This window comes from Endocarpon pusillum (genome assembly GCF_000464535.1).
Source record: "Endocarpon pusillum Z07020 unplaced genomic scaffold scaffold218, whole genome shotgun sequence".
Classification (NCBI taxonomy): domain Eukaryota; kingdom Fungi; phylum Ascomycota; class Eurotiomycetes; order Verrucariales; family Verrucariaceae; genus Endocarpon; species Endocarpon pusillum.
Window position 1 is genome coordinate 193,230 of NW_006916155.1, and position 24,563 is coordinate 217,792.

The following is a 24,563-nucleotide window of genomic DNA, read 5'->3' on the forward strand; positions in this document are numbered from 1 at the left end:
GCAGCACGGTAAGAAGACCTCGCAGTCATTGAAACATCGATGTTGAAGAGTTCTGAAGCTGGTACCAGCGCACAATCACATAAGAAAGTTGCAAGACTGGGTGTATGGACGATGGTAGTGATGGGGAATTCCGCCAAAGCAACAAAGTGCCCGCAGTAATTCCACTTATGTAGCGCCAAGAAAGTGGAAGCGGGTGGGTAAATATGTACACAAGAGAAAAGAAGAATACTGTAGCAGAATAGAAGAACAGAAGAACGTCTTCGTACACATCTTCACCACCCAGTTCCTCAAACACCTTGCCTACTCACTATATCGCTTCAGTCTATCTCCAGGTCTTCCTCCAAGATCAACCGCAGACAATATCTTTCGACCGCCACAATGTCGCGGTCCAACAAGCTCGCTCCAGAAGCAAACCGGTAAGAATATCTCCTACTCCCCTCAGCCGCCTCCTCCAGAGCTCCCCCTCACTAACCCACCTCATCCCACAGGATCCTCTTCATCAAAAACCTCTCCTACAACCTCGACCCGCCCTCCCTCTTCGCCCTCTTCAGCAAATTCGGTCCGGTGCGCCAAATCCGACAGGGCAACTCCGCCAACACCAAGGGCACCGCGTTCGTCGTCTACGACGAGGTCGCCGACGCCAAGCAAGCCTGCGACAAGCTGAACGGGTTCAATTTCATGAATCGCTATCTGGTCGTGCTCTATCACCAGCCGGAGAAGATGGCGAAGAGTGCGGAGAATCTGGCGGAGAGGCAGGAGAGGTTGGAGAGGGTCAAGAGGGAGAATGGCATTGATTGAGGGAGGAGATGGATGTGGGTGATGAGCACGGCGTGAGACGGGGCTTTCCATAGTAAATGTTCGGGTGGAAGATACCCGGAATTTCCTATATGAGCGAAAAGTCAGAGACAGAGCTCAGGCTGGCATACACTGATCTCGAGAGTCTGAAAAAGGAGGGAGAGTATGGGATTAATCTCCGCTGGCTCATGACCGCCCAGTGAAAAAGGAACTATCCCGTGGGTTCACAAGGAAGAAAGCAAACCGAGATTTGCAGAGAATCGTGGGGGACGTGCTAGCATATCCTTTCATTGGATTTGTACCACTTATTTCGAGCCCAAACAAAATAGGTGGCGGACTATGTTGCAGGACGGAAGGCGGTCCCAGGTACGCGCTGTAAGGGGTTCGAGGAGGATACAAAAAGCAAGACGACAGCGTTGGCGGAAGTATATTCCTTGGTAGCCTCCGGGTAGTCCAGCAGCAGGAAACATTCGTTCAGTATTTACAAGTGGCTGGTGTCCCATTTTGTCACGTCTCAACAAAACGCGTGCTCCCCATTCATTTACTGCCACCACTATAATCCTTCCAGCCCCGCTCCTCCAACACTCCCGCCTTCGCCAAAACCTCCTTCTGCATCTCCATCATGTACCCCTCCACCCTCGCCCTGACGTCCTCATCCTCGACCCCCAAAACCCTGACCGCCAGCAGCGCTGCGTTGACGCTGTTATCAATCGCCACCGTCGCGACCGGCACCCCGCGCGGCATCTGCACAATGCTAAGTAAGGAATCCATCCCGTCCAGCGTTTTACCCTTGACGGGTACTCCGATGACAGGTAGTGGGGTGGAAGAGGCAATCATGCCGGGTAGATGCGCGGCCCCTCCTGCCGCGGCGATGATGACCTTTAGGCCGCGAGAGGACGCGGTGCGGGCGTATTGTAGCATCCGGTCGGGTGTGCGGTGGGCGGAGGTTATAGTTACTTCATACGGGATGCGGAAATCATCTAGTATTTGAAGTCCGGGTTTCAGGGTAGGAAGGTCAGAGTCGGAGCCCATTGTTATGCCGATCAGGGGCTTGGCCTTGAGGGGTGCGCGGGACGAGTCGGTAATGGAGAGAGTGTGGGCGGTCGCGAGAATGGTTTCTAGTGATGTGCTTGGTCCCTCGGAACGGTGGATACGGATGGCATCGACGAGGTTGATGAGGGGCTGTAATTTCTCCTGGGCTTCTTTCATAGTGGGTGCTATCAGGGTGACGTGTCCCATCTTCCGGCCGGGGCCCCCTTCACCTTTGCCGTAGAGGTGGATTTTAGCGCCGGGAACAGTGAGAGCAGCGCGAGCGACGATGAGATGGGAGGTGGGAGTTGGACCGCCGAGAATGTTGAGCATGATGGCGTTGGTGTTGGGCGTAAGCAGAGAGGTGGCCTCCGGGATTATGGTGTTGCTCAGGTTAGGGAGGATTGCGCGGAGGTGTGCCTCGTATTGAGACATGTGGCATGCTTCTATGGTGTAATGGCCTGAGTTGTGGGGTCGGGGAGCGATTTCATTAATGAGAAGAGACGAGTCTTGGAGGAGGAACATTTCTACACCGAAGACCCCTCGACCTTCGAAGGCAGAAACGGCTTTTCGCGCCAGTTCTTGTGCTTGTAGTTTGACTGTTTTGGAGATGCCACGTGCAGGTGTGTAGGTGAGCTTGCATATGCTGTCTTCGTGAACCGTCTCAACCACAGGAAATGCTTTGGTGGACGTCTCCCATGAGGATGTTGACGCAGCCGAAGATGTCTTAACAACCATTACAGCCAGCTCCATTTGAAAATCTGCCCACCGCTCGACATATAATGGCCTGTCTTTGAGCGTAGCGATGGCTTTCTCAATCTCTGAGACAGACCTGACTGGATAGTTCCCCCGTCCGTCGTAAGCTTCTGTGCGTGACTTGAGCATGAAAGGGTAGCCTAGACGATCTGCTATCTCCTTCAGACCTTGAGGAGATGCAGTACCAAATGGCATCGACTCTGCTGTGGGGATGCCATTTCGAATGAGCTTTTCTTTCTGCCTGTATTTGTCTTGGATGATCCTGATCGTCTGCCAGTTTGGCTGGACTTTCAGTGGCTCTCTTTCCGAGATCTCTTCGAGAACTTTCGTATCGACATGCTCAATCTCGACCGTAAGGATGTCACACTTCTGGGACAATGCGAGAACGTCGGCAGCTTTGGCAAAAGAACCCTCAACGTGCTCTGTCAGAGCATTGATCTGCTTGGCAGGAGCATTTGCAGCGTCGAGAACAGAAACTTTGATGTTCAGGCGATGGGCTGCTTCGACAAGCATTCTTCCTAATTGGCCTCCTCCTAGGACACCCACCTGAAGGTCGTCCATCGTTCGCACTTACACAAGCTGGTAGCCCAAAATGAATATAAAAATTTGAAGTAGAAAAGCTACAAGCTTTGGATCAAATTCCTGTTCATCTATACACTAAAACGAACGCTGTATTGGTGACACTGAGCCTTGTAATCTGAATCCTAAAAAGGTATGGTGTGATAGAAGGAAGAGAGATAAAGAAACACAAATGGCAATTCCGGTAATGGCCATTAGGAGTATGTGGACAATTTCGCAACTAAGATGTACATATAAAACGAGGCGGGCGAAGAACATGTACTGTGAAGTAGAATCAAGACTCTTTGGTACCTTCGTGGAACAGTACCAAATCTTTTGCATCAGGCACCTACTAATACTAACAACATGCCGACTCAACTTCGCGGCTATGCTACCATAATTTGAATACCGTATGCGCAGCAAGACGGTCTCCCCTCGAGCTCAGCAGCTTCCAATAATGCTGACTGCCATCTATATACCTCTTTGAGTAGCTCATTTCTCATCAAACCACCTCGCCAAGCCAGTCCCATAGAGGTTTCTCCACTCCTCAGCCTCCTCCTCGACATAGTCCGCCACCAGTTCGGCAGTCTCATGCGCCTTGCCCCTCAATCCGTCCCCTAGCCCCGTCATTGCGCCCATAATCTCCTTCGCCTCCCGGATTCTCTCTCCTGCTCTACGCCGCGCTAGGTCATAGTATTCAACGCTCCGCTCCTTCGCCGTCCGCACTCTTTCCTCGGCCCGGTTGCGTGCCAGATCGTAGTATTCGACCCTTTGCTCTCGTGCTCGCTCTAGAAGTTTCTCGGTCTGGGCTCCTGCTCTGAGGCCCTTCGATCGTAGTCGAGCAACTATTAAGCTCGATATGTAATATGCTTGGATGATGAAACCGTGGACATATTGCTTTAAGATCATGGTTGTACCATGTGAAAGGAACGATTTGATGAGTTCCAGAATAAGGCCTGAGTATAGGGCGCCCGGACCATCGGATTGGATAATGCTCAGGAGCGTTGAGAAGATGGTTGTATTGGCTGCCTTTTTTGGCACACGCGTTGATGAAGAGGCACAGCTCTTTTCGTCTGTTGTGTCTTCGGGGATGGATGGGATAGAGGTATCCGAAGAGGAAATGGGTTTCGAGCTAACTTGCGCTCTTGCCTTAGCTACACTAAATGGGTAGGTGACGCTACTTGCGCAAGCTTTGGAAATTGCGGCCATGAGAAAGGTTGCAGATGGTGGAGGACTGGCCCTTTTCGAACGAGGGAGTAGGAGACGTTTGAAGGTTTCAAAGAGGAAGAAGGTTAGGGAGGGATTGAGCGTGAGTACTAGAGCGGCTGAGTAGCCTGACCAGAAGCCTGATATCCCTTTCTGTTGAAATATATCATGCGCAATATCTGCGGTTGAAGGAGCTTTTAAGGAGTTGTGTCTCAGCGGACCTGGGTCAGTAGAGGAAGCATTGATGGACTGAGTCGACGTCAAGGCCGACGTTTGCTTTCTGGTCACGATGTTGGAGATTGGTGTTGTTAGGAGCTTGGTAAGGGATCCAGCTATAAAGCCAATACCTAGCTCGTCAAGGACTGGTAGCACGACCATAGCAGATGAGCCACCAGCACTCCTAGCTGCTATCCTCCGATTTCTGAGGAAGTTGTATACTAGAAAGAAGAAGAAAGAATCGGCAACCGTTTTGCCCGTATCTTGCAGCAGTCCGGTGTAGAACCCCGAGAACCCACCCTCCGTTTCATATATCCTCCACGCAGCATCTTGGACACTTCTGTATTCATCTTCCTGGGCCTCTGTCCGGTTCTCTCGTAGCTGCTTTTGAATTTGTAGTCGGGTAAGAATTAAATCGAGTGGGTATGTGAAGATATTCGATGTTGCCGAGCCAACGGAGCCTGCGATAGCATGGCCAAGTGCCGGCAGTGCGGTTCCCTTGGGTGAAAGTAAAGACGACGGACCCTGTCCTTGGGTTTCATGGATGCGATGGTAGAGCTCAAAGGCGTCCTGACTGAGTTAGTGCTTGAATGCTGGGAGATGGTGTAGAAGAGTTGAACCAGTTGGCTGTTGTAGATATGCGCCATTGTCACGAACGCCAAAAAGACATTAGCATCCAGCTAGAGCTCACTACATAAGAAAGGATACTCAAGTGAGAATCGTGAAATCTTGTTAATGGTGCTTAAATTCGTGGTAGGTGGAAGGATCGAGCTCCAACTCGGGCTCGAGCTACCAGCTACAGCTGCTGTACCCCACAGTTTCCCTGCAGTTGGAGTTCACGCTACATGCACGCGGTGCTACGTCAAACACGAGTACATACTGTAAAAGGATGTATTGGTCAAGAGCATGCAATGAGCCATATCTCTGCATCTGCTTTCTTCAGCAGAGGCACGCATTCTCCAGCGCTACATGCTGTGCTCTAGATCCAATCCGAATCTTACATAAAAATCATAAGTCATCATTTTTCAATCGATCGCCCCAATCATAGCTACCGGGTCTACCAACTCAAGGACTGACCGAATCCCTAACGTCAATAGCCATTCATAATGTCCTCCATCACATTATCAGCCACTGGCGCAGTTTGTCGGTTTGTCGGAGGTGCTGTTCCTGGTCTCTGGCTGGGAGGTATGTGCCTCTGTTGTTGTTGGGCAGCATATCCTGAGGCAGGTGATCGAGGAGTTAGTGGGCTAAAATAGTCAGGGGACGTCGCTGAGATGTTCGGCTGCGTAAAAGAGCGATACGGAGTGTGTGGCGTAAAGGTGGACTGTGCAGGAGAGTAGGAACTGGCACTGTAGCTTCGATATCCCCCACTATTTGATGACGTATGGGTGTGGAGGCTAGGTAGAGCTGGTTGTGCGTAGGGCCGGCTATGTGATGGTGTCGCTGATGTGATCGACCGAGTAGATGAAGGGGCTCTTGAGGTGTGGGACGGCATGAAACCACTGCCAGAAGTATTTGTCGAGCCTTGAGCCGGATGACCTAAGCTAGGCGGGAAATAGGGATTGCTTTGCTCTCCGGGTATTGGTCTTCCACCCACATCTGTACCCGAACGTGACACTGAACCCATCTGATATACCCCGGGAGCGGAGCGGTTAGGATGGCCAATACTAGGTCGTTGCCCAGTCCCTGGCGTATAGCTACGCTGGGTGGTCTGCGAATAGCTAGCGTATGACCTGTTCGATGCTGACCTCGAATGATAGCTTTGTGGGGATGGGATATCGCCAGGACTTTGTAGGCGTCCAGCGGGTCCATAACCCATCCCACCAGCACCGCCCATAAGAGGCGCATTCGAAGCGAAGGATGTGTTGGTATCTACTCGATTAAGTGGTCCCGGGTGGAAATCAGCCGGGTCGAGATCGGGAAGAGTGGGCTGCCGCTCTAGACTTGAGGGCGATGTTAAAGCACTGCTGGAGATTGTGCCTGGTCGTGAACCATACTCCGATAACGCTGTTGGAGTATCGAAGCGAGGTAGAGGAGGTGGTGTGTCATCACTGGTGGAGGCGAACGTGTCAAGATCAGGTAGTGTTGGCTGTCGCTTCAAAACACCTTCTCCCTCTCTTGCTTCCTGTCTTGCTCGTATAGCATTTTCCTTCTTCAAGGCTTTTTCGACCTTTGTCCGTACAATCTTCTCCATACTCTGATTGATCTTGCGTCGGCAGTAACCACTAAGACCTCCATCGCTGCTGGGGATGTGGTGGAAAAGGAACACTAGATATAGCACGACTGCAACCATCAGATTGACCAAAGTAATGACCCAGATGACAAGGGTGAACAACATGCCGAATAGAATCACGGCTTGTTCTCTCCCGGATTTCTCGGCAAGGATTCGGACATTGACAAAAAACTGAGCAATAGGGGTGTGACCGTCTTTGGCTGCATTATCCCCGGTCGGAATGAGGTTCAACTGCATGACCGAGTACAGGGTGAGTGCATTTATGACTTGTCGTGGTCCTTCAGCGAAGAGTATCCGAAGCCAGGCTAACACGATTTAGTATTGTTCAGTGAACATCCAATGACTGGGGATATACCTTCGAATGAATAATGCGTGAAGAGTGCAACGTAATCAGCGCCTCTCTTGCCCTTGGAGAGCTCCGCAAACACCAAGAAGCGCTTCCAACCTCTTCCTTCCTTTCCTACCCTCACACTCTGGATGCAAACTGCCAAAGGATCGAGGTAGCTCTCAGCCACTCCACCTCCTTTCATGACACGGATCGCCCGCAGCCATCGAAAGAATAGAAAGACGAAAGATAGGATGATACAGCCTGCAAATATCCACCGAGAATATTTCATTGGGATGTAAGGCTTGATTTGGCCACTCCATCTGTCAAAAGCAAGTAAATTGACAGCGGTGAAGGTGTCAACGGCATAGACGGCGATAGAGATGAGGATTGAGATGTACAAGACGCCGTAGGATAGAGGTGTCCAGCATGTGGTGGAATGGAAGTCGTCGAGATTCTGCACGGATTAGCCTCTTGCCAGAGGAAATTGAACGGATGTTTCTTACAATATATTCCCATTTCTGCTCTGCGCTAACGCTGGGTAACTTTCTTCGAAATCCACAACAACCCATCTTGTAGTGGGAGGAGCCACCAAAGGATCAAGTTGGCGGATGTATGATGAATCGATCTTGGGTCGGATGTGAATATTGGTATTCTACAGGATCGATTGCTTGTTTCGGACCAGCCGACAGCTGAGAGGAGATAGAAAACCGTGATGCTGGTACAAAAGCACAACACTTTTATTCATGCATATCGAAAGGCACTCGACGCACGTGACGAGAGCGAGAAAGGTGGTTCAGGTCGGAGGTATTCTTTTCCAAGAATGGACTGACGAAAAGGCTAAGAGGTAGAGGCCTCAATTTTTGGCGCGGCACGAAAAGCTGAGCAACAGTTCAATGAACGTGGTGGTGGACTTCGAGGTGTGGACCTTGAAGGGGTTGGCTGGTTAGGAATGTCGATCTGTGCCCGGCCTGCGAACAAAGGAGTGGAATTGAACAATGCCCCTGCCAATAACCATCTATTTTGGTGAATAAAGAGGCTGAATGATTGATAGCTCTAAATCACCCTCGCAGTGCCAAGGAGGGTGATGAATGGTGATGGTCAAATCAATGAAAAAATGAATGAATCAACGAAAGAATGAATGAATGAGCCGCGTTGGCCGATGACGGTGGTGGTGGTGGTGTGGTGGTGGTGTTAAAAACAAGCGGAAACAGGAGTTGAAGCGGATTGTCGAGGTGCTTGCTTGCGGTACTACGTAAAAGCTCCGCAGCAGAGAAGTCCTAGGACGTTAACCCAAATGATATTTAGATGTGCCTAGCCTGGTCTCGACTGGCCGCTTAATGAACCCGGACCATTGGCTGGACTTGGACCGAACCCTGGTCCTCTGGTTGATCTCCTGCAGGAACCCGAACCGTAGCTGCCACGGATCCTCTCGACCAAACGTAATAGGTTATAGGACGTGACCAAGACTTCACCCGCTCTTCTCTCACACACAGCGCCTACACACATGGTTTGGAAGAAGATAGCCTCCTGACTTCCGTTTCATGTTTCTCTACTTGCGTGCATGGGCCACTAGACTGATAGACTGGGGACGCCTGAAATAGGCATTCTATGCTTAGCATCACGGATTTCTTGAACGATTTCAATCGATTGCTTGATGATCTGACACTCCACACAACGGGAGGTGGGTGGGTTGGCTACTCCTGGTTAAGCCAAACCCAAGGCTATGCCTGGGTACATTTCGCAAGAACAAAAAGCAGAAAAAGCAGAAAAAACAAAAACCCAACCAAACGCTGACTCGCTCCACAAGCGGTATATCCACGGGCGCCTCTCAAGGGAGGTAATCGCAAACCCGTCCCTCCCTCCAAGCATTCCAGACCCGGGCGCCTCTCAGGTGAGGTAATCTCAAACCCGGTCATTCCCCGCCACCCCTCTCTCCAGCACTACTCCAGGTGCTGTCGCTTTCCACGCCTCCTCCCTCTTCTCCATCTGCCACCGAACCATGTCAAGGATGGGCCTGAGACGCCCTCCAAGGCGCTCGCCCATTTCCTTGCATTTCTGCTCGGTCTCTTCGGCAGTCCTCCCCTTCAGCTGCCACTCCACACAGGCCATGGCTCTCTCAACGCCCTCGTCAATGACCTTCGCCTGGATGCTTTGGGCGTGGTTCCATTTATTGCACAAGTCCACGTATTGCACGTACAACTTGTCTGCGTCGGCCAACTTGCTTTGCGAAAATCTCAGCTGCGCTTCGCAAGCATTATAGCATTCCTCAAGGGCCTTATGCTTTTCCTCCAGTGCGTTATGATCTAGGTGAAAATGAGCAAACTCAAGTTGATCCGTTTCCCATTTCCCCCTCAGATCGGTAATCGCCTCTTGCGCACTCGCAAGTTCAAGCTTGCATTGGGAGAATTGTTGCATGAGGTCGGTGATTCGAATGCCGGCGGTGGAAATTGACTGCTGTGCATACGATGTCGATTGATCTAACTGGGCTTGCAGATGGCTGACTTGTTGTTCTAGCTGGTGAACTAGGTTCTGCGCATTATCGACCTCGGTGGTACGTTGAGATAGTTGAGCTTCGAGTTCAGCGACTCGCTGGGCTGTGGCTGAGTCCTGGACGTTGCTGGTGACCAGCTGATGCTGGGACAGCTGGGTTTCAAGTTCATTGATCCGTTCATGATTAGAGTTGAAAATCTTTTGTGACGACTCTTGGAGATCCTTGGATTCCTGATCACGTTTGACAAGAGAGCCTTGCACATTTTCAGCATGAATACGGTGTTGAGATAATTGCTGTTGAAGTTCATTGATCTGATGATCACGCTCGGCAAGTGCTTTTCCAATACGTTCAGTGTCAAGATGGGTTTGAGAAAGCTGGTGCTCAAGCTCCTTGATTTGCCGATCTCGCGGAAGGAGTGACTTCTCCGCGCTTGCACCATCATGTTGGCGTCGAGCAAGCTCAGCCTCCAGGTTACTAATTTGCTGTTTGTGCTTGATTTCGAGAGAGTTCAACGCACTAGTAGAAGCGTGGCCTGATTCCACGAGCTGACTTTTGAGAGTGCGGACTTCGTTCTTGAGGATATCGAGTTGGTCATTGAATACTTTGAAGAGCTTGCTTTCCGGTCGAACAGGAAGACCATCATACATTGGCTTTTCAGGAGGACCATTACCCATGGGCTTTGCAGGAGGGTCGTCGCGCATAAGCTTTCCAGAAAGCTTGTCACGTGTGAACTTTGGAGCTCTTCGAGCTCTACGATCGGCCTCCGCTGTTAGGTCGAGAATCTTTTTTTCTTTCTCCTTCAGAGCAGCCTGTGAATTTGCTAGTTCCTTCTTCTGCTGCTCAAGGAGGTCATCTTTCTCTGCCAAGAGCTCGGCAAGTTCTTCGTCTTCACCTTCTAGATCCTTTCGGAGACTGGCAATTTCATTGTTCTTGGTCAACAGCTGCTCCTCAAGGTGGTGAATCAATTTTTCAGACGGCGAAATGGGGAACTCTCCAGGAGTAGTCTTGTGGTTCAAGAGATCGACGGCAGAACGGGGTGCATGTAAGCATTCGTTGATGCTGGCACAGGTTTCATTGTAGCGTGGCAGGAATCGGAGAACGCCGTAGGTGAAGAGGATGCCAACAACAAAGCTGAATGCCGGCAGATATGGTTTGGTCAGAGACTTGATCTGCAATGCGAGAAGTTCAAGTTCTGCACGGTCTTGCTCCAGAGTGGCGCCAACGACAATAGGGAATGACTGCGGACGACTTAGCAACGCTCAACCTTACGCCACTTTAGTAACTTACTGCCATGAAACTGAAGGCGAACAAGGCTGGGAGTGGAGAAACATGGTTGTAGATAAATCTGCAGGCAGAACGAGTCTTCTTTGCCAACTCAGTAGAGGATATCCATGCCCACAACATAGCACAGATGATGTCGAGTCGGAAGATTTTCACGACAATGTAGCCAGCGACGGCAGCGACCTTTAGAACGAACATAAGGATGTCCAGAAGAATGTACCAGAAATTGTTGACTAGAATCTCCGTCCTGATCTGGTCAGATGACTTGACCCTGCTGTTGTCCATGGTGGAGATCGGTGTCTGGGTACGCGGTATTGGGTATTGTAGAAAGGTGGAAAGTGGATTCTTCGTGTTCGAAGAACAAGGATTTGGATGTTGATGGTGTATTGAGAATGGCTCAAGAGGCTAAGTACTGGGCTTGCTGTAGAAAGTTTTCTGTGCGCTGAGAGTTACGAAGAAGTCCGGTGGTAAAAGAGTATTGTTGTAGAAGGTGTTCTGTGCGCTGGGAGTCACGGGGAAGTCTGGTGATAAAGAGTATTGCTGTAGAAGGTTTTCTGTGCGCTGAGAGTGACGAGGAAGTCTGGTGGTGAGGAGTATTGCTGTAGTAAGTTTTCTGTGGGCTGAGAGTCACGAAGAAGTTTGGTTGTAAAGACTATTGTTCACGAAGGGATTTGGCAAAAGAAAAAAGGCCAGATACCTGGGGTTGTGCGATCAGGCTCCTAATATAATTAATTGTTTAGGCAAAAGCTAGCGGTGTTCGCGTATTCATTGTGAGTGAAGTGTTTCTGGAGGATCTTATTGTTGTGTTCATAGAACGTTTACCACCAAGGCATTCACATAAACAACACAAGGAAACACAGCAAACGTAGTGCACCCTAGATCCATATTAGAGAGCGCTAGGTGCAATATCTTTATGCTGGTCTTTTGAACATCACGCCACTGCTATGTCGGAATTTTGGGCTGAAGGGGAGTTTTCGGTAGCTCGTAAGTCTGGCACAAGCGGCCTCTTCAATGATCGTTACCAAGTAGTGGTTTGCCCTCGCCTCTTGTTTGCCCATGCTTCCTCTTTCGTCTTCTTTTTTTCTTCGAAGGTTGAGTGGATGCACCTTCACCTTCAGCCTCATCCTCGCCCTCGCCGCCTCCACCACGTAGTCGGGCACTTTTGGGACTCTCACTGCGACTATCTTGCCGTTGCTCCGCTTTATTGGTACCATTATTCTCCTCGTCTTCATTTGAGCTGCTTGAAGTCATTTCCAATACGACCTTTCGTATGCCGTTAGAGTCAACGACATTCTCTGTAATGCTACCACTTCGGGCAGGTCCTCTGGAAGCATATCTCGGGCTTTTCGACCCATTCCTTGTCCGATCTGGAAGGCTTCCTATTGTGCTTTCGCTCCTCGATCTTGCCAAGGGTCTGCTTCTAGCCCTTGGACTCGGACCTGGGGATCTTCCGTTCCTCTCATCGGCGTCCACATCAGGCTTTTGCGACTGATCTTGAGAAGAAGAGGTTTGAATGCCTTTGGAGGCTGAGCTGTTTGGCCGCCGGCCCCTTGGCGATGTGAGACTCGTTCCACCATACCCCTGTTGTACAGCTTGGACTCCATCCTTGGCATCGACACCACCAGAATGCAGCAGACTTTCACCGATGCCGCCTCGAACCGAGGATGCAGATTCGGATACTCGACGATCAGGCGTTTTGTAACCGGATGCAATGCTCATTGCTTGCATATCGGCACTACTCCCTGGTTTGATCTTCACAGAAGCCCATCGAGTCGATTTTGGACGACTAGCCAAGTTCGAGGGCCCAAGATGCTTAAGGTGCTCGCGCAGCTCTCCATTGTTGGCTCTCCGTGAGCCTTTGAGATCACCAACTTGGCTGTTTCCACTCGATCGTCGTCTCGCATGCGGCACCTGTGGGCGAGGGGAAGAGCTATAATTATGTTTGTTAGTCTTGGGCGGCATACAATCCGGATGTTTGGGTTTCTTCTGTATGTCGTTTGGTGACAATGTCGCACCCTCGTCAATGTCAATGAGATTGCCTTCTTGGCTACTTGCTACAGCATCAGTTGGATCCGCAACAATTTGACCTTTGGGAACCCGTGTTCGCGGCGCTGGAGCCAACCGACGTATGGCTTTGTGCACATCTACGAAAACATCCGACTCGTCGATGATCTCTTCTCCAATCAATTCCTCGATGACGTCTTCGAGCGTGACAACTCCCAGGGCACCGTGGTCAGCACCAGGATTATCTGAGACAAGGACCATATGCGACTTGCCCTCCTGGAAAAAGTTGACGATGTCAAGGCAGCTTGTCTCGGCACGAGTTTCTGGCAGTGTGGCTAAAGCAAAGTCTCGGACCTGCTTGCAGTCCTCCGGATCATACGTAATGAGCATTTTGACCAACAACATGCCGATAAAGTTCTCGTTATTGTCCGGAGCATGTATTGGTACTCTGGAGTAACCCTGGGATAGAATTAAATCCATGGTTTCATCGTCTAGAACGTCATCTGCGGACAGAGTGAAGACGTCTTCCATCGGCGTCATGATAGTCCCAACAGATTTCTCCTTGAGGTCCAGCACGGCGCTGATGATAGTGACTTCATCCGAGTTCAGTTGATGACCAGCGTCGCCCATGGTCCGATGAAGGTCGACAAGGGTTTTCAAGCCAGCCTTTTTATAAACGGTGCCATGGTCTTCGCCCAGCAGGTAGTCAAGTAGTTTTGCGGTAGGCCAGGCGACTGGTGCCATGATGTACATCAGGCAGAGAACGAATGGCGACATCCACGCTCCAATTGGAAGGCCGTACCGAACACATATGGACTGAGGAACGATTTCGCCAAATATGACTGGGATTTGGTAAGCAACAATTCAGGCATGGCCCCACAGGGTAAACTTACCGATCAGGACTGTGGAGCCCAGGACTGCAGGCCAGCCACCACCGAGCGATCGATCCAGCACAATCGGAAGTGTCTCGTTCGTGATCACATTGCTCAATAAAAGTGTGACCAGGACCCAATGTTTCCCTCGTTTTAGCAGCCTCAAGACTCTTGCAGCATGTCGCTTTTCTGCACCTTCGCCTGACGTTTTAATTACCTGGAGGTTTATCTCGTCCTATATACTGTTAGGACCACATGCAAATGGTACGGAGAAGTCGTACTTGTCCCATAAGTGCAATTGTCAACCCAGCGAAAGCACCACCTAACAGAACGAGCGCAGCTGCTACCCCAAGGTACAGCCACAAGCTTGCACCACCCGCGTTTGGTGGCTCATCCTCCTTGTGGGTACGTATGAATTCCACAACCTTGAGAGGTGCGGCTTGAATGAAGGGCAGCTGCGTCAAACAGAGCCCCAAGATCCTCGCCAGCCCCAACACCAATGGTCTTTGCGATAGGTACTTGTTGGATATCATTTTAGGACTTGTAGAGTACCAAAACACGTTTTATCTTGCACCCCAGTCAGGTAGGCTATTCGGAGAAGGTAAATCCGGATGTCGGAACAAATAGAGAAAGCAACCACGACAGGATGGCCCTGCGGAATATGTCATCTATGTCACCAGTATAAGCTAAGATATTGGTTGATCATCACCGCAGTCCTTTTGAGGTTGTTGAGGAGTGTGCAGAACTGATGTTGTGTGGCTGTATCAATTGGTCACCTCATGTGTAATGCGAAGGCGTGAAGCATGGGATAAACAATCGGAAGCTCCCTAGGATCGAAGCAGGATCGAAGCTTGCTGCAAACCCACAAGCTTCAGGTTCATTTTGCCCCTCTTTAAACTTCCCATGGTCAAATTTCCGTGCCAAGACTGGAGCTAGGATCCACTGCAGTACCAGGATACGAGTACTACTTTAAGTTTTCTTTATATCTTAATCACCAGTCCCCTACTTAGCAGAAGAAGACCCTCTAAAAACTATGCCTAAATTACCATCAATGTGTGCTTAGTTTCAGCCTAACCGTGATATGATCTAGTTTACATACTATTATGCAGCTAAACATCTGGAATCTAATAAATCATGTTATTTCGGACGTTATTTCAAGAAAATGACGCTCAAATTATGGCTAAATTATGGTCATTTGAGCCTCCTGACGATCCTTAAAATAATGAAATGTCTGCAAAATCACTAAGGACCAATACCGCGTCATTTCAGAGCCCTTCTCCCGGTAAGTACTTCAAGGTTGTCTTGTGTCTACAACAGTTTTAATAAGTTCCTCAGTTGAAATACTGCAACGTGTCCCAATGGACCACTACTCGGAACATTAGGCTTATCTCCCTCGGGCACAATGAACCATGGAACCCCCCGGCACCATCCGAGCAATCTCCTTTGTCCTCCAGAAAGAGAAGCTCGCCTGCAAACATGGCGGCGGCTTATCGCTGGGGAGTGTTAGGATTGGCATCAAACGGGTAGCAAGGTAGGCAGTGTCGTGAAAGGCATCGTGAGTTTGACCTTCGTACTCAGAGCGTCCATAGTAGATTCATCCCTGCGCAAGTGTCAGATGTTCGCCCTTTGGGCAGCGATGGAGGGTCAAATTGCCCAGATCTTACGCCCCTTGATAAAGAGGCACTTCCCCGGTCATATCTGTGGGCTCTGTGATAGGGAAACCCTCATTGATTCGAAGGAACAAGTCTCCTGCGTGTGGCAGTTTGTTTGCTGACTCCAAATGCCTTACACCCAACGGCAACAAGAGTGACCATATGAGACGCACCCCATCATCTTGTGAGAAATCACTGTCAAGCTATGCGCACATTCCGAGACCAGTAATTGTATTACTTCTCTTTGGAGAGTATGGCAATGCCTTCCCACGAATCACCGACGTGGAACCAGAGATCTCCCGGCGCCCACAATGTTATAACCTCGGTAAGAGGCTCCAAGGCGCCAGAATGGTGTTGTTTCAGCTGCAACGTTCATTGAGGACAGCATCAAGTCTCTGTGCTTGTCTGATAAGTGTTACCAGCTTTTACACCTTCAACTGAGCCTGCATGTTGACCGGAACCGCGCACAGGCTGAGGCAGCTTCTTCTCGCGCAGAACGTGTCTCAAACGTCTCATCTACTTCGTTGCGTGTATCTACCAACAGCAATCAGCTTACTTTAGGAAATGTCTGATGACACATTAACACTGATTTAGACTTCGCTGTTGGATCTCTGAACAATTTAGGAGGGACCAACAGGTCCTCAGAAAACGTGAGGAGTGACCTTGGCATATCACACCGTTCGCAACCTCTACTTTGGTGAACCATTGTGTGTCTCAAGTTCTTGTTGGATCTGGTGTCTTTTCCTGCCAAAGTTTGTGGCAAGGATATCTCCCGGAGTTTGTCACCAAGCCCTATCTTTGACGAGCTCCTTACCAAACTTGAATTCAATGCCTGCCTGGTCGCCTTGTAACTTAGTCCACATGGCCACTTCTGTGGAGGCCAACGAGCACAACATACCGAATGACACGTATACCGTCCTAACACTCATGCATGGAACATAGATCCTCGAGAACCCAATCCCTCCAAATTCTCCTCCTTGGCACAAGAACGTTCTTACCCCAAAAGCAAAGACGAATGTGGTTCAACCCAGACAAACGCTTCCCATCTAGATCAACAATAGCTTGATCTATATCTTCTGTTCAGCGTCCTATCCGCTCTCACTTGATACTTGACGCCCTAGCAGCCTCAACATGATTTTGCGTTGTCGCTTTTGAAAAACCCTGTCGTGCTCGCTGCTCCCTTCAATATGCTTCGGGTTAGCTTCCGGTTTTGTGGTTCGTGGAAAGCTTTTTGGGCTACCCGGGCCTTTCATTTATTAGAGAAGTACCATTAGCACCAGCCTCACATTACGTAACCATTCTTTTCATGGCCTCAGTACCTTTCCAACAGTAACATTTCTGGGAATGCTTGTCAGGTCGTAAAATTGCTACCGGGATGCGAGATTGTGCATCTGCCTTTACACCAAAATTACTTGCACATACTACCTACTTCTACCCGCCACCAATGCAGTGCGTGACTAATCTTGGTGCCAAGACTGCTAAAGGGGTAGTTGGAGCGGCTATATGCGGAGCATATGTTGGCCTGGAGGCCCCAGGATAGGACAACTTGAAGTACTTATAGTACCCTAGCTTCTCCTGCTCCAGACTACCTTTTTTGACATGCCACTCTCAAATTTTGTATACACATCAATGGCAGCATGCTCTCTGCACGACATCTAACTAAGAGAATCTTCACATCCCAGCTTCGGTGCCGTGGCTATGCTACTGCTGCTTTTCCTTCAGCGAAGCTCAATCTACCTATTGATTATGCCAAAACCCCAATTCTTCACCACTCCGCATCAACCCTGCCTAAAGCTCTAGGGTTCCCTGTGAGTTCGTCATGCAAGCGCATGAATCTTTTTCAAGCTGTCAATGCTGCCTTGAGAGACGCGTTGTCCACGGATGAGAAAGTGCTGCTCTTCGGCGAGGATGTCGCTTTCGGAGGGGTATTCCGCTGCTCTATGGATTTGGCAAATGAGTTCGGGTCAGACAGGATCTTCAATACACCACTGTCAGAGCAGGGTATTGTTGGATTCGCCATTGGATGTGCAGCAGAAGGCATGAAGCCGGTGGCTGAGATTCAATTTGCCGATTATGTCTTTCCTGCGTTCGATCAGCTTGTCAACGAAGCCGCCAAATTTCGATACAGAGAAGGCTCTACAGGTGGTCATGCGGGAGGTCTTGTGGTTAGGATGCCGTGTGGTAGTATTGGCCATGGCGCTCTCTATCATTCGCAAAGTCCCGAATCTCTATTTGCACATATTCCTGGCTTGCGAGTCTTGATGCCACGATCACCGTCGCAAGCAAAGGGTCTTCTCACGGAAGCAATTCTCCATAATAACGATCCGGTAATTTTCATGGAACCTAAAGTGCTGTATCGAGCTGCGGTGGAGTACGTGCCTTCAGAGACTTATTCAATTCCTTTGGGTAGGGCAGATGTGATCAAGCCAGGGAGCAGTTTAACGGTGATCTCATACGGTCAACCTCTATACCTCTGCTCTGAGGCGATAGCAGCTATTGAAAGGGAGCTGAAGGGTGTCAATATTGAGCTGATTGACCTCCGAAGCATCTATCCTTGGGATAGGGAGACCGTGATCGCGAGTGCTGAAAAGACTGGAAGAGTGGTGGTCGTCCATGAGAGCATGACGAACCTCGGTGTTGGAGCCGAAGTGGCCGCCACCATCCAGGAAGAAGCTTTTCTACGGTTGGAGGCGCCCATCGCTAGAGTGGCGGGGTGGGCAACGCATTCAGGTCTCTCCTACGATAAGTTCAACATGCCAGACATAGCGAGTGAGTGGGATTGCCGATACTTCTTTCAAGCAAGCTGACACGTTTAGGGATATACGACGCAATCAAAAGGACGCTCAATTATTAATGTCATGGGACTGTTTCTTATCATATCTCAAGACTCGGAGACACGTTTCAGGAGATGCAAGTCCTCTATGGCTGTGACAGATCGCCGATACGCACCAAGACTGGGGTGCTATAACAGGGGTGATAAATGGGACAGCCCAGTGAGACTGCCTGCTTCTGCTCTCATCGTTTATTTTCATGCCAGTAAGTATGCTGATGTTTCTTTCCTTCCGCTCTATGCTGATGACCTCTAGCTGAATCCGAGACGTAGAAAGATGAAGATGGCAAAAGTCAATGGTACTCTTCTCTGAAAACCATAACCTTACCTTCTCCTGTTGTTTCATCCACCCAAGCTCTGAATAGCCCGCCGCAGTTGAAGTCAGATACGACCGTACCTGCCAGACGAGGCTTTTCCAAGGCCGTGTATGCTGTTGTACCTCCTTCGGAATCGTAAGTGTCACTGCAGACCTCGATTCCAATCATACCAGCCTGCCCCTCACCTGTGGCTTCCCATCTGTCGCCCGCTGATCTTTGCATCTCACCATTGATTCCAGCTGTCATATCCGCAGCTGTAGCGAGCGCGGTGGGATTGGACGTTGGGCCTTGCGTGCGAAAGCGACAAATTGCAGCGATAGTGCGGCAGGCAGCAGTGCGAAGGAAGGTATCACCATTCCCTGTACCAGAGATTGCAACTGCACGACGTCTGCTGGCTCGTTTGTGCTTTGTGGAGCTTGCGGTGTTTTCATAATACATTTCTGGCACAGTGTGTGGTCGAGCTTGCGTTTCACCGAGGCTTCTCGTCCAATGGAGATTGGTTGCTTGGGCCGTTTTCATACCTGTTGGTAGCAAGAGCTCATCACTTTGGTCTGCGGTTGGCGTGGAAGGCCAACAAGCTTGAAGCAATTCCACAAAGCCGGCGTTGAGTGCTATAGTAAGTCTTTCTTTCATTGTAAGCATTACAGCCTTGCCGTGGACGAGCACAGTAGGTGCTGTGGAGCTCATAGCAACTGGCTCTTCCCAACTTTCTGCCCAGAAACCCGCTCCCAGGGTGGGTGTATCTCCAACTCTACCGACTTTCTTGTTTGTCATTCCTCCTGTAGAGGTGGCAACCACAACATCACCCCACGAATCCATACACACGGCACCAACAGTGCCCTGACTAGGCAAGAAGATGTCTTCATCATGTATGGGACTCGTCTTGCTACCCACTTGAGCCAGCGCGGAGTGAGGCCTACTATCGTCTCGCATCTGATCCTTCTGCAAACCTCGCAAGTGCTCTGCCCATCTCTTCTCCGTCCAGAACCAACTGTGATCCTTTCGCTCTAGGCTTTTCTCCCTCCATCCCCACTCTTCCACGTCTGGTCCACTCAACTGGCAGTGCATACTACTAGCCTTACCATTTGGCTGCACCAACAAGACCTCTCTGGCCAACTGAATCGGATGTCTGGTTTCTCTGACTAGTGATACACTGGCACCCCTTTTCTGCTCTGCTGCCATACTCCCTCGATCCCTGCCATCTCTGTCCGGATCCACACTCGCCACCATGATCGAGGCTTCCATTTCGATGGTGCCTTTCTCGGTGAAGACGGATCCTCGGCCACAGTTGAATAGAGGGTCATCTTCCATCAGCGACACTGCATGAACAGAAGCGTCTAGAGCCGAGGATCCAGAATCAAGTAATATCCTGGTCGCGTCCAGGTACTTTAGGAGGGACGACTCATATTGATCATACAAGTCTGGCGGGAGATTCTTGCGTGTAATGTTCCCAGCTCCTCCATGGAGAATCAGCGTGGGAATGTATGGCCCAGGCAGCTGGTTTCCCTTTCCTGGAGACATTGTTGAGAAATGACTCTACTATCCAGCGAAACTCTTCTTTGTCGTGCAAACATGAAGTACACATCCAACAAGGGAAGTGGTACCACATGAGTACGTGAATTCATCACCACGATTGAAGTGTCGATTCTGACCGAACCTCGAAGGGGCGATTGCAAAATGTGCGCAGAGCTCCGCACATACTCTCACAGCATATGAGATAACGCGAAGTACGATGCATTATTATAACTACAACTACCTAATGCCGCCCGCATGCAGGACGTCGTCAGCCTGCATGGAGTCAGCTGGGCTCACAAGCTCACATCTGTATCCTCGGCCTGGACAGTGTGGCGTTTGCTCTTTGTGGCTGCTACACCCCAATCAGCCAATCACGATGCACAAGTCATTGCACAGCCTCGATCTCTTCGGTGCCCAGTGGATCCAGACCCAGCATTCTGGCGCCGACCACTGTACAATCAGAGCATGCCAGCGTACAAGCCTACTGGACATCTGTGACATTGCCCTTTCTGGATCTGTACAAGAGTGCGCACTTTCCCACTATTTACCGCCTCATTTCCAGACGCTTCCACTCGACATTGATTGCCAGTCAATTCTATTGCCTCGTCTATCACACCCCGGCCGGCGCCTGCAGCTGGCTTCGGGGGGTAACGGCTCGATCAAAGGGTCACACCGCTGCAAGCCACTAAACAATGCTCCGATTTCTTTGATATCACAAATAACTTCCTGCGATTTCTTTGTCCGGAATTTGTCCTACATACTGCTCCTCAAGACTTTGAGATGCCTTTCCGAGATCCAGCAGCTATACCATCTTTACACGCACACAGCACCAGAATTACATCAGGTTGATACCTCATCTTCGCCACTAAGATACCTTCACCAGCCATGGCAGCAGCAATTGCGCATACAATTGCCGTGGTAGACAAGTCTGGTAAAGTCATCAGCACTGTGGGTCGCCCATCTGCCGAGGTCTTCTTGATGTATTGCTAACAGTACTACAGAGCAAACAACTCAGAAATGTTTTCATGGAAGCCAAATTCGCATATCAAGAACGAAAAGCGGAGATTGTGGCAGACCGTAAAGCGAAGGCCGGGTTGAAGCACGACAAAGACCTCAGAAGAGCAGTGAAAGACCTGCGCATCGAAGACTCTCCATCAGAACGATCCAGCACATCAAGAAGACATCATAGCCACCACAGACATCACGAACCCGAGCGACGCTCAAGGCCTGATGGTTTAGGAAGGATCCACTCCGGCTCCTCAGTCGGAAGCACCAGACAAAGAGCCGGCAGTACCTCCCCACGGTCCCCAGTATCCCCTCACACTCGCTCTCCCTACGCGGAGACTGTTACCTCTAACCACTCCCACTCCGCACCCACCTCTCCTTCCCTAGCCCAACACCGAAACCGTCGCTCCCTCGACCTCGTCCGCCGCAACACCGACATGGACCTAGCGCGGCTCCCCCGCGCGACCCGTCAAGGCGCACCTGTCCGCTCTATGTCCGCTACAGCTATCGACATGGACCTTGCCTACGGCGACTATCACCCTTCTTCCATCGCGCCCCTCGCCCACAAACCCCACTATCTAGACGAAGAAAAAGAACTTCTCACTCTAGTTGACCGAGCCAAACTCCTCCTCGACGAAGCCAACTGCGCCCAACACTCCGTTAAAGCCATGATCGAGCACCTGCAGAAGAACCCGGATGCCATGGCTGCTGTGGCCTTGACCTTGGCAGAGATAAGCAACATCGCTACGAAGATGGCACCAGGCGCTCTCACTGTGCTGAAGGGCAGCGCGCCTGCCGTCTTCGCTTTGCTTGCATCACCACAATTTCTGATCGCGGCCGGGGTGGGGATTGGTGTCACGGTCGTGATGTTTGGTGGGTACAAGATCATCAAAAAGATCAAAGCGAAGAATGCCACAAACAAGGAGGGGAGCATGGACGAGGCATTGGAGATTGATGGCGAGGAAATCAATCGCATCAATGCGTGGAGGAGGGGGATTGTGGCCAGCAACGATGAAAATAGTGACATTGCTAGTGTGGGCACGAGCGTGGATGGTGAGTTCATCACACCCATTGCGGCGAGCATGAGGGGGATGGAGACGAGGGAGAATATTCTGGCCGGTATGAGTGAAAGGGAAAGGAGGAAGGTGGAGAAGAAAAGGGAAAAGAAGGAAAATAAAGAGATCAAGGAGAGGAGGAAGACGGCCAGGAAGGCGATCACTAGTGGTGGGAGCGGTAGTGAGATTGGGAGTGAGAAGAGTGGCAGTTCGAGGAGGTCATCTAAACTGGGCATCATGGCCGAAGATTCGCGCAGGTCGTTGGTCAAGGCCAAGAAGCCGAGCCCGTTGAGGAGGTTGCTTGCTTGATTGATATGTACTTTGTTGCGCAACGCATCTGGAAAACAACCAGGGGTTGGTTTGGCATCCTCTGGGACTTTACAGTGAGAATCGAGGACATTCAACCTGCGGCTGTGATCGATATCCTGTCAGATGAGATATCAAGATGTTTCGAGCATATCAGCAAGCGAGGGGGCATTGCCCGCGTAGATCGGTTTCTTGGTCACGGTGATTGAAATGATAACATACTCCTTACCATAGTAACTTATTCAAAGAATCACTCCAATCCACTCCAATCCACTCCAATCTCACCAAATTTTCTCAGTCACCCCTCCCGAGAACGGAAATGAATTCATCTCTACCTACCCAATCCTCCTGAGAACAACACTGCCAACTCAACCCGAATCCTCCGAACCCAAACCCAACCAAGTATTCAGCGGGCAAGGAAGCAGCTATCTCATCTTATTTATCCCCTCTGTGCCCAATGGCTCAATTAGCGCCTTTGGTGGGATTTTAAGCTCGAATAAGGTTGCTTGTTGGATATCCTTTAAACCAGCACTCAATGACGGCGACTGTCAGATAACTCATTCCACAAGGAGGGGAAAACTCTGTCCCTAGAGACCTTCATCCTCAAATATCTACCTAAGGCATTCGTACAAGCAAGAGTTGTGGCAACCTCAAATTCAGGAGATCGACGACGCTAATTGCTCCATTCTACACCTACGGCGGACTATTACTTATTGGGTTGACGGACACGTCAAAATTTTGAATCTCAAAATCAGTTTGGAGCCAGCAATAGGGTTATTTGATTCTGTTTGAGGGCCCTACTCTCCAAGGTTCTACCCTCTTGAGATACCTTCTTAAGATACCCTCTTCTCTAAGGCACCCTCTTCTCTTAGGGCACCCTCTTCTCTTCAGACACTCTCTTCTCTTCAGACACCCTCTTCTCTTCAGACACCCTCTTCTCTTCAGACACCCTCTTCTCTCGGGGCAACCTCTTCTCTTCAGACACCCTCTTCTCTTAGGGCACCCTCTTCTCTTGAGACGCCCTCTTCTCTTGAGACGCCCTTTTCTCTTGAGACACTCTCTTCTCTTGAGGCACCCTCTTCTCTTGAGACACCCTCTTCTCTTGAGACACCCTCTTTTCTTGGGGCACCCTCTTCTCTTGGGGCACCCTCTTCTCTTGAGACACCCTCTTCGCTTGGGGCACTCTTTTAAGGCATCCTCTTAGGGCACCCTCTTAGGGCACCCTTTAAAGCACCCTCTTCTTACATCATCTTTTTCTATCCTCTTACATTCTCTTCTTACATTCTTTTCTTAAGATATCTTTTATATCTATAACAACTTAAGTGCTTAGTCTTCTGTAACATTATATGACTAGTTCATAGGAGGAATATTAATATATACTGTGAGAATAGAGTTATATAGCTCTTGCAATAACTTAAAACTGATTTTGAAGTTCAAATTTTTGATCTGTCGTCAACCCAATAACAGTCCACCATACACCCTGTTCGGGTACAGAGGGGATACAGATGCAATTCCTTCCCCCACTCCACAGAAACCAATGAGCCGAAGCACTGCAACAATCCTGAGGCCTGAACTTTGTTCATCTAAATGATTGCCCAACCATTTCAATTCAAATCTCTGCCCGTAATATCGCAAGACCATTCTTTGTGATGGCGAAGAATCTGGCTAGCCAAGAAAAGGGACACATCAACCACTGCACTCCTACTACTACTTAGTAGTAGTACAGTACTAGGTCAAAAGTCTCCGTTCAACCCCACTTTTGCATCAAAAGACATACTTTTCAACTCAAACTAACTATTTTTCCTAGGTAATAAACTATTTAAAAAATATTATTAGGTTGTTCTAAAATAGTAAAAAATAAATTATATATAAAAACTTTTTATCTGGATACCATATAGAAGAGAGAGATAGGAGATAAAGTAGATCCAAAAATTTTAGAGAAATTTTTTGGTGGGGTTGTCATACAAATTTTATTAAAAATAAAATATAATAACTTGATCATTAACTAACTCTTGACTAAGTAGATTAATAATTAAATAATATATAAGAAAAAGTTTTATCTATCAAATTTCTACCTAGATATAAAATTTCAAGTAGTCATGAGCTGTTTTGGT

At 49.6% G+C, this 24,563-nt stretch overlaps 9 protein-coding genes across 9 annotated transcripts; 3 read left to right on the forward strand and 6 right to left on the reverse strand.

Annotated features, from left to right (window-relative positions):
- Positions 1–378: 378 nt before the first annotated feature.
- On the forward strand, positions 379–798 carry EPUS_04273 (Pre-mRNA branch site p14-like protein; the record flags this gene model as incomplete). Its single annotated transcript, XM_007803369.1, has 2 exons — positions 379–416; positions 489–798. The coding sequence occupies 2 exons, from the start codon at positions 379–381 to the stop codon at positions 796–798; spliced, it is 348 nt and encodes a 115-aa protein (XP_007801560.1).
- Positions 799–1,332: 534 nt separating this feature from the next.
- On the reverse strand, positions 1,333–3,141 carry EPUS_04274 (uncharacterized protein; the record flags this gene model as incomplete). The annotated part of the gene is made up of 1 exon (XM_007803370.1): positions 1,333–3,141. The coding sequence occupies one exon, from the start codon at positions 3,139–3,141 to the stop codon at positions 1,333–1,335; it is 1,809 nt and encodes a 602-aa protein (XP_007801561.1).
- Positions 3,142–3,630: 489 nt separating this feature from the next.
- Positions 3,631–5,207, reverse strand: EPUS_04275 (uncharacterized protein; the record flags this gene model as incomplete). Its single annotated transcript, XM_007803371.1, has 2 exons — positions 3,631–5,130; positions 5,181–5,207. The coding sequence occupies 2 exons, from the start codon at positions 5,205–5,207 to the stop codon at positions 3,631–3,633; spliced, it is 1,527 nt and encodes a 508-aa protein (XP_007801562.1).
- A 443-nt stretch (positions 5,208–5,650) lies between these two features.
- On the reverse strand, positions 5,651–7,690 carry EPUS_04276 (uncharacterized protein; the record flags this gene model as incomplete). Its single annotated transcript, XM_007803372.1, has 3 exons — positions 5,651–7,098; positions 7,149–7,575; positions 7,625–7,690. 3 exons carry the CDS (start codon positions 7,688–7,690, stop codon positions 5,651–5,653), a joined length of 1,941 nt encoding a protein of 646 aa, XP_007801563.1.
- A 1,333-nt stretch (positions 7,691–9,023) lies between these two features.
- Positions 9,024–11,178, reverse strand: EPUS_04277 (uncharacterized protein; the record flags this gene model as incomplete). The annotated part of the gene is made up of 2 exons (XM_007803373.1): positions 9,024–10,850; positions 10,900–11,178. 2 exons carry the CDS (start codon positions 11,176–11,178, stop codon positions 9,024–9,026), a joined length of 2,106 nt encoding a protein of 701 aa, XP_007801564.1.
- A 723-nt stretch (positions 11,179–11,901) lies between these two features.
- EPUS_04278 (uncharacterized protein) lies at positions 11,902–14,302 on the reverse strand (the record flags this gene model as incomplete). Its single annotated transcript, XM_007803374.1, has 3 exons — positions 11,902–13,739; positions 13,791–14,004; positions 14,051–14,302. 3 exons carry the CDS (start codon positions 14,300–14,302, stop codon positions 11,902–11,904), a joined length of 2,304 nt encoding a protein of 767 aa, XP_007801565.1.
- Positions 14,303–17,058: 2,756 nt separating this feature from the next.
- EPUS_04279 (uncharacterized protein) lies at positions 17,059–18,275 on the forward strand (the record flags this gene model as incomplete). Its single annotated transcript, XM_007803375.1, has 2 exons — positions 17,059–18,190; positions 18,238–18,275. 2 exons carry the CDS (start codon positions 17,059–17,061, stop codon positions 18,273–18,275), a joined length of 1,170 nt encoding a protein of 389 aa, XP_007801566.1.
- Positions 18,276–18,544: 269 nt separating this feature from the next.
- EPUS_04280 (uncharacterized protein) lies at positions 18,545–20,089 on the reverse strand (the record flags this gene model as incomplete). Its single annotated transcript, XM_007803376.1, has 1 exon — positions 18,545–20,089. The coding sequence occupies one exon, from the start codon at positions 20,087–20,089 to the stop codon at positions 18,545–18,547; it is 1,545 nt and encodes a 514-aa protein (XP_007801567.1).
- An 879-nt stretch (positions 20,090–20,968) lies between these two features.
- On the forward strand, positions 20,969–22,452 carry EPUS_04281 (uncharacterized protein; the record flags this gene model as incomplete). Its single annotated transcript, XM_007803377.1, has 2 exons — positions 20,969–21,031; positions 21,085–22,452. The coding sequence occupies 2 exons, from the start codon at positions 20,969–20,971 to the stop codon at positions 22,450–22,452; spliced, it is 1,431 nt and encodes a 476-aa protein (XP_007801568.1).
- Between the last annotated feature and the right edge of the window lie 2,111 nt (positions 22,453–24,563).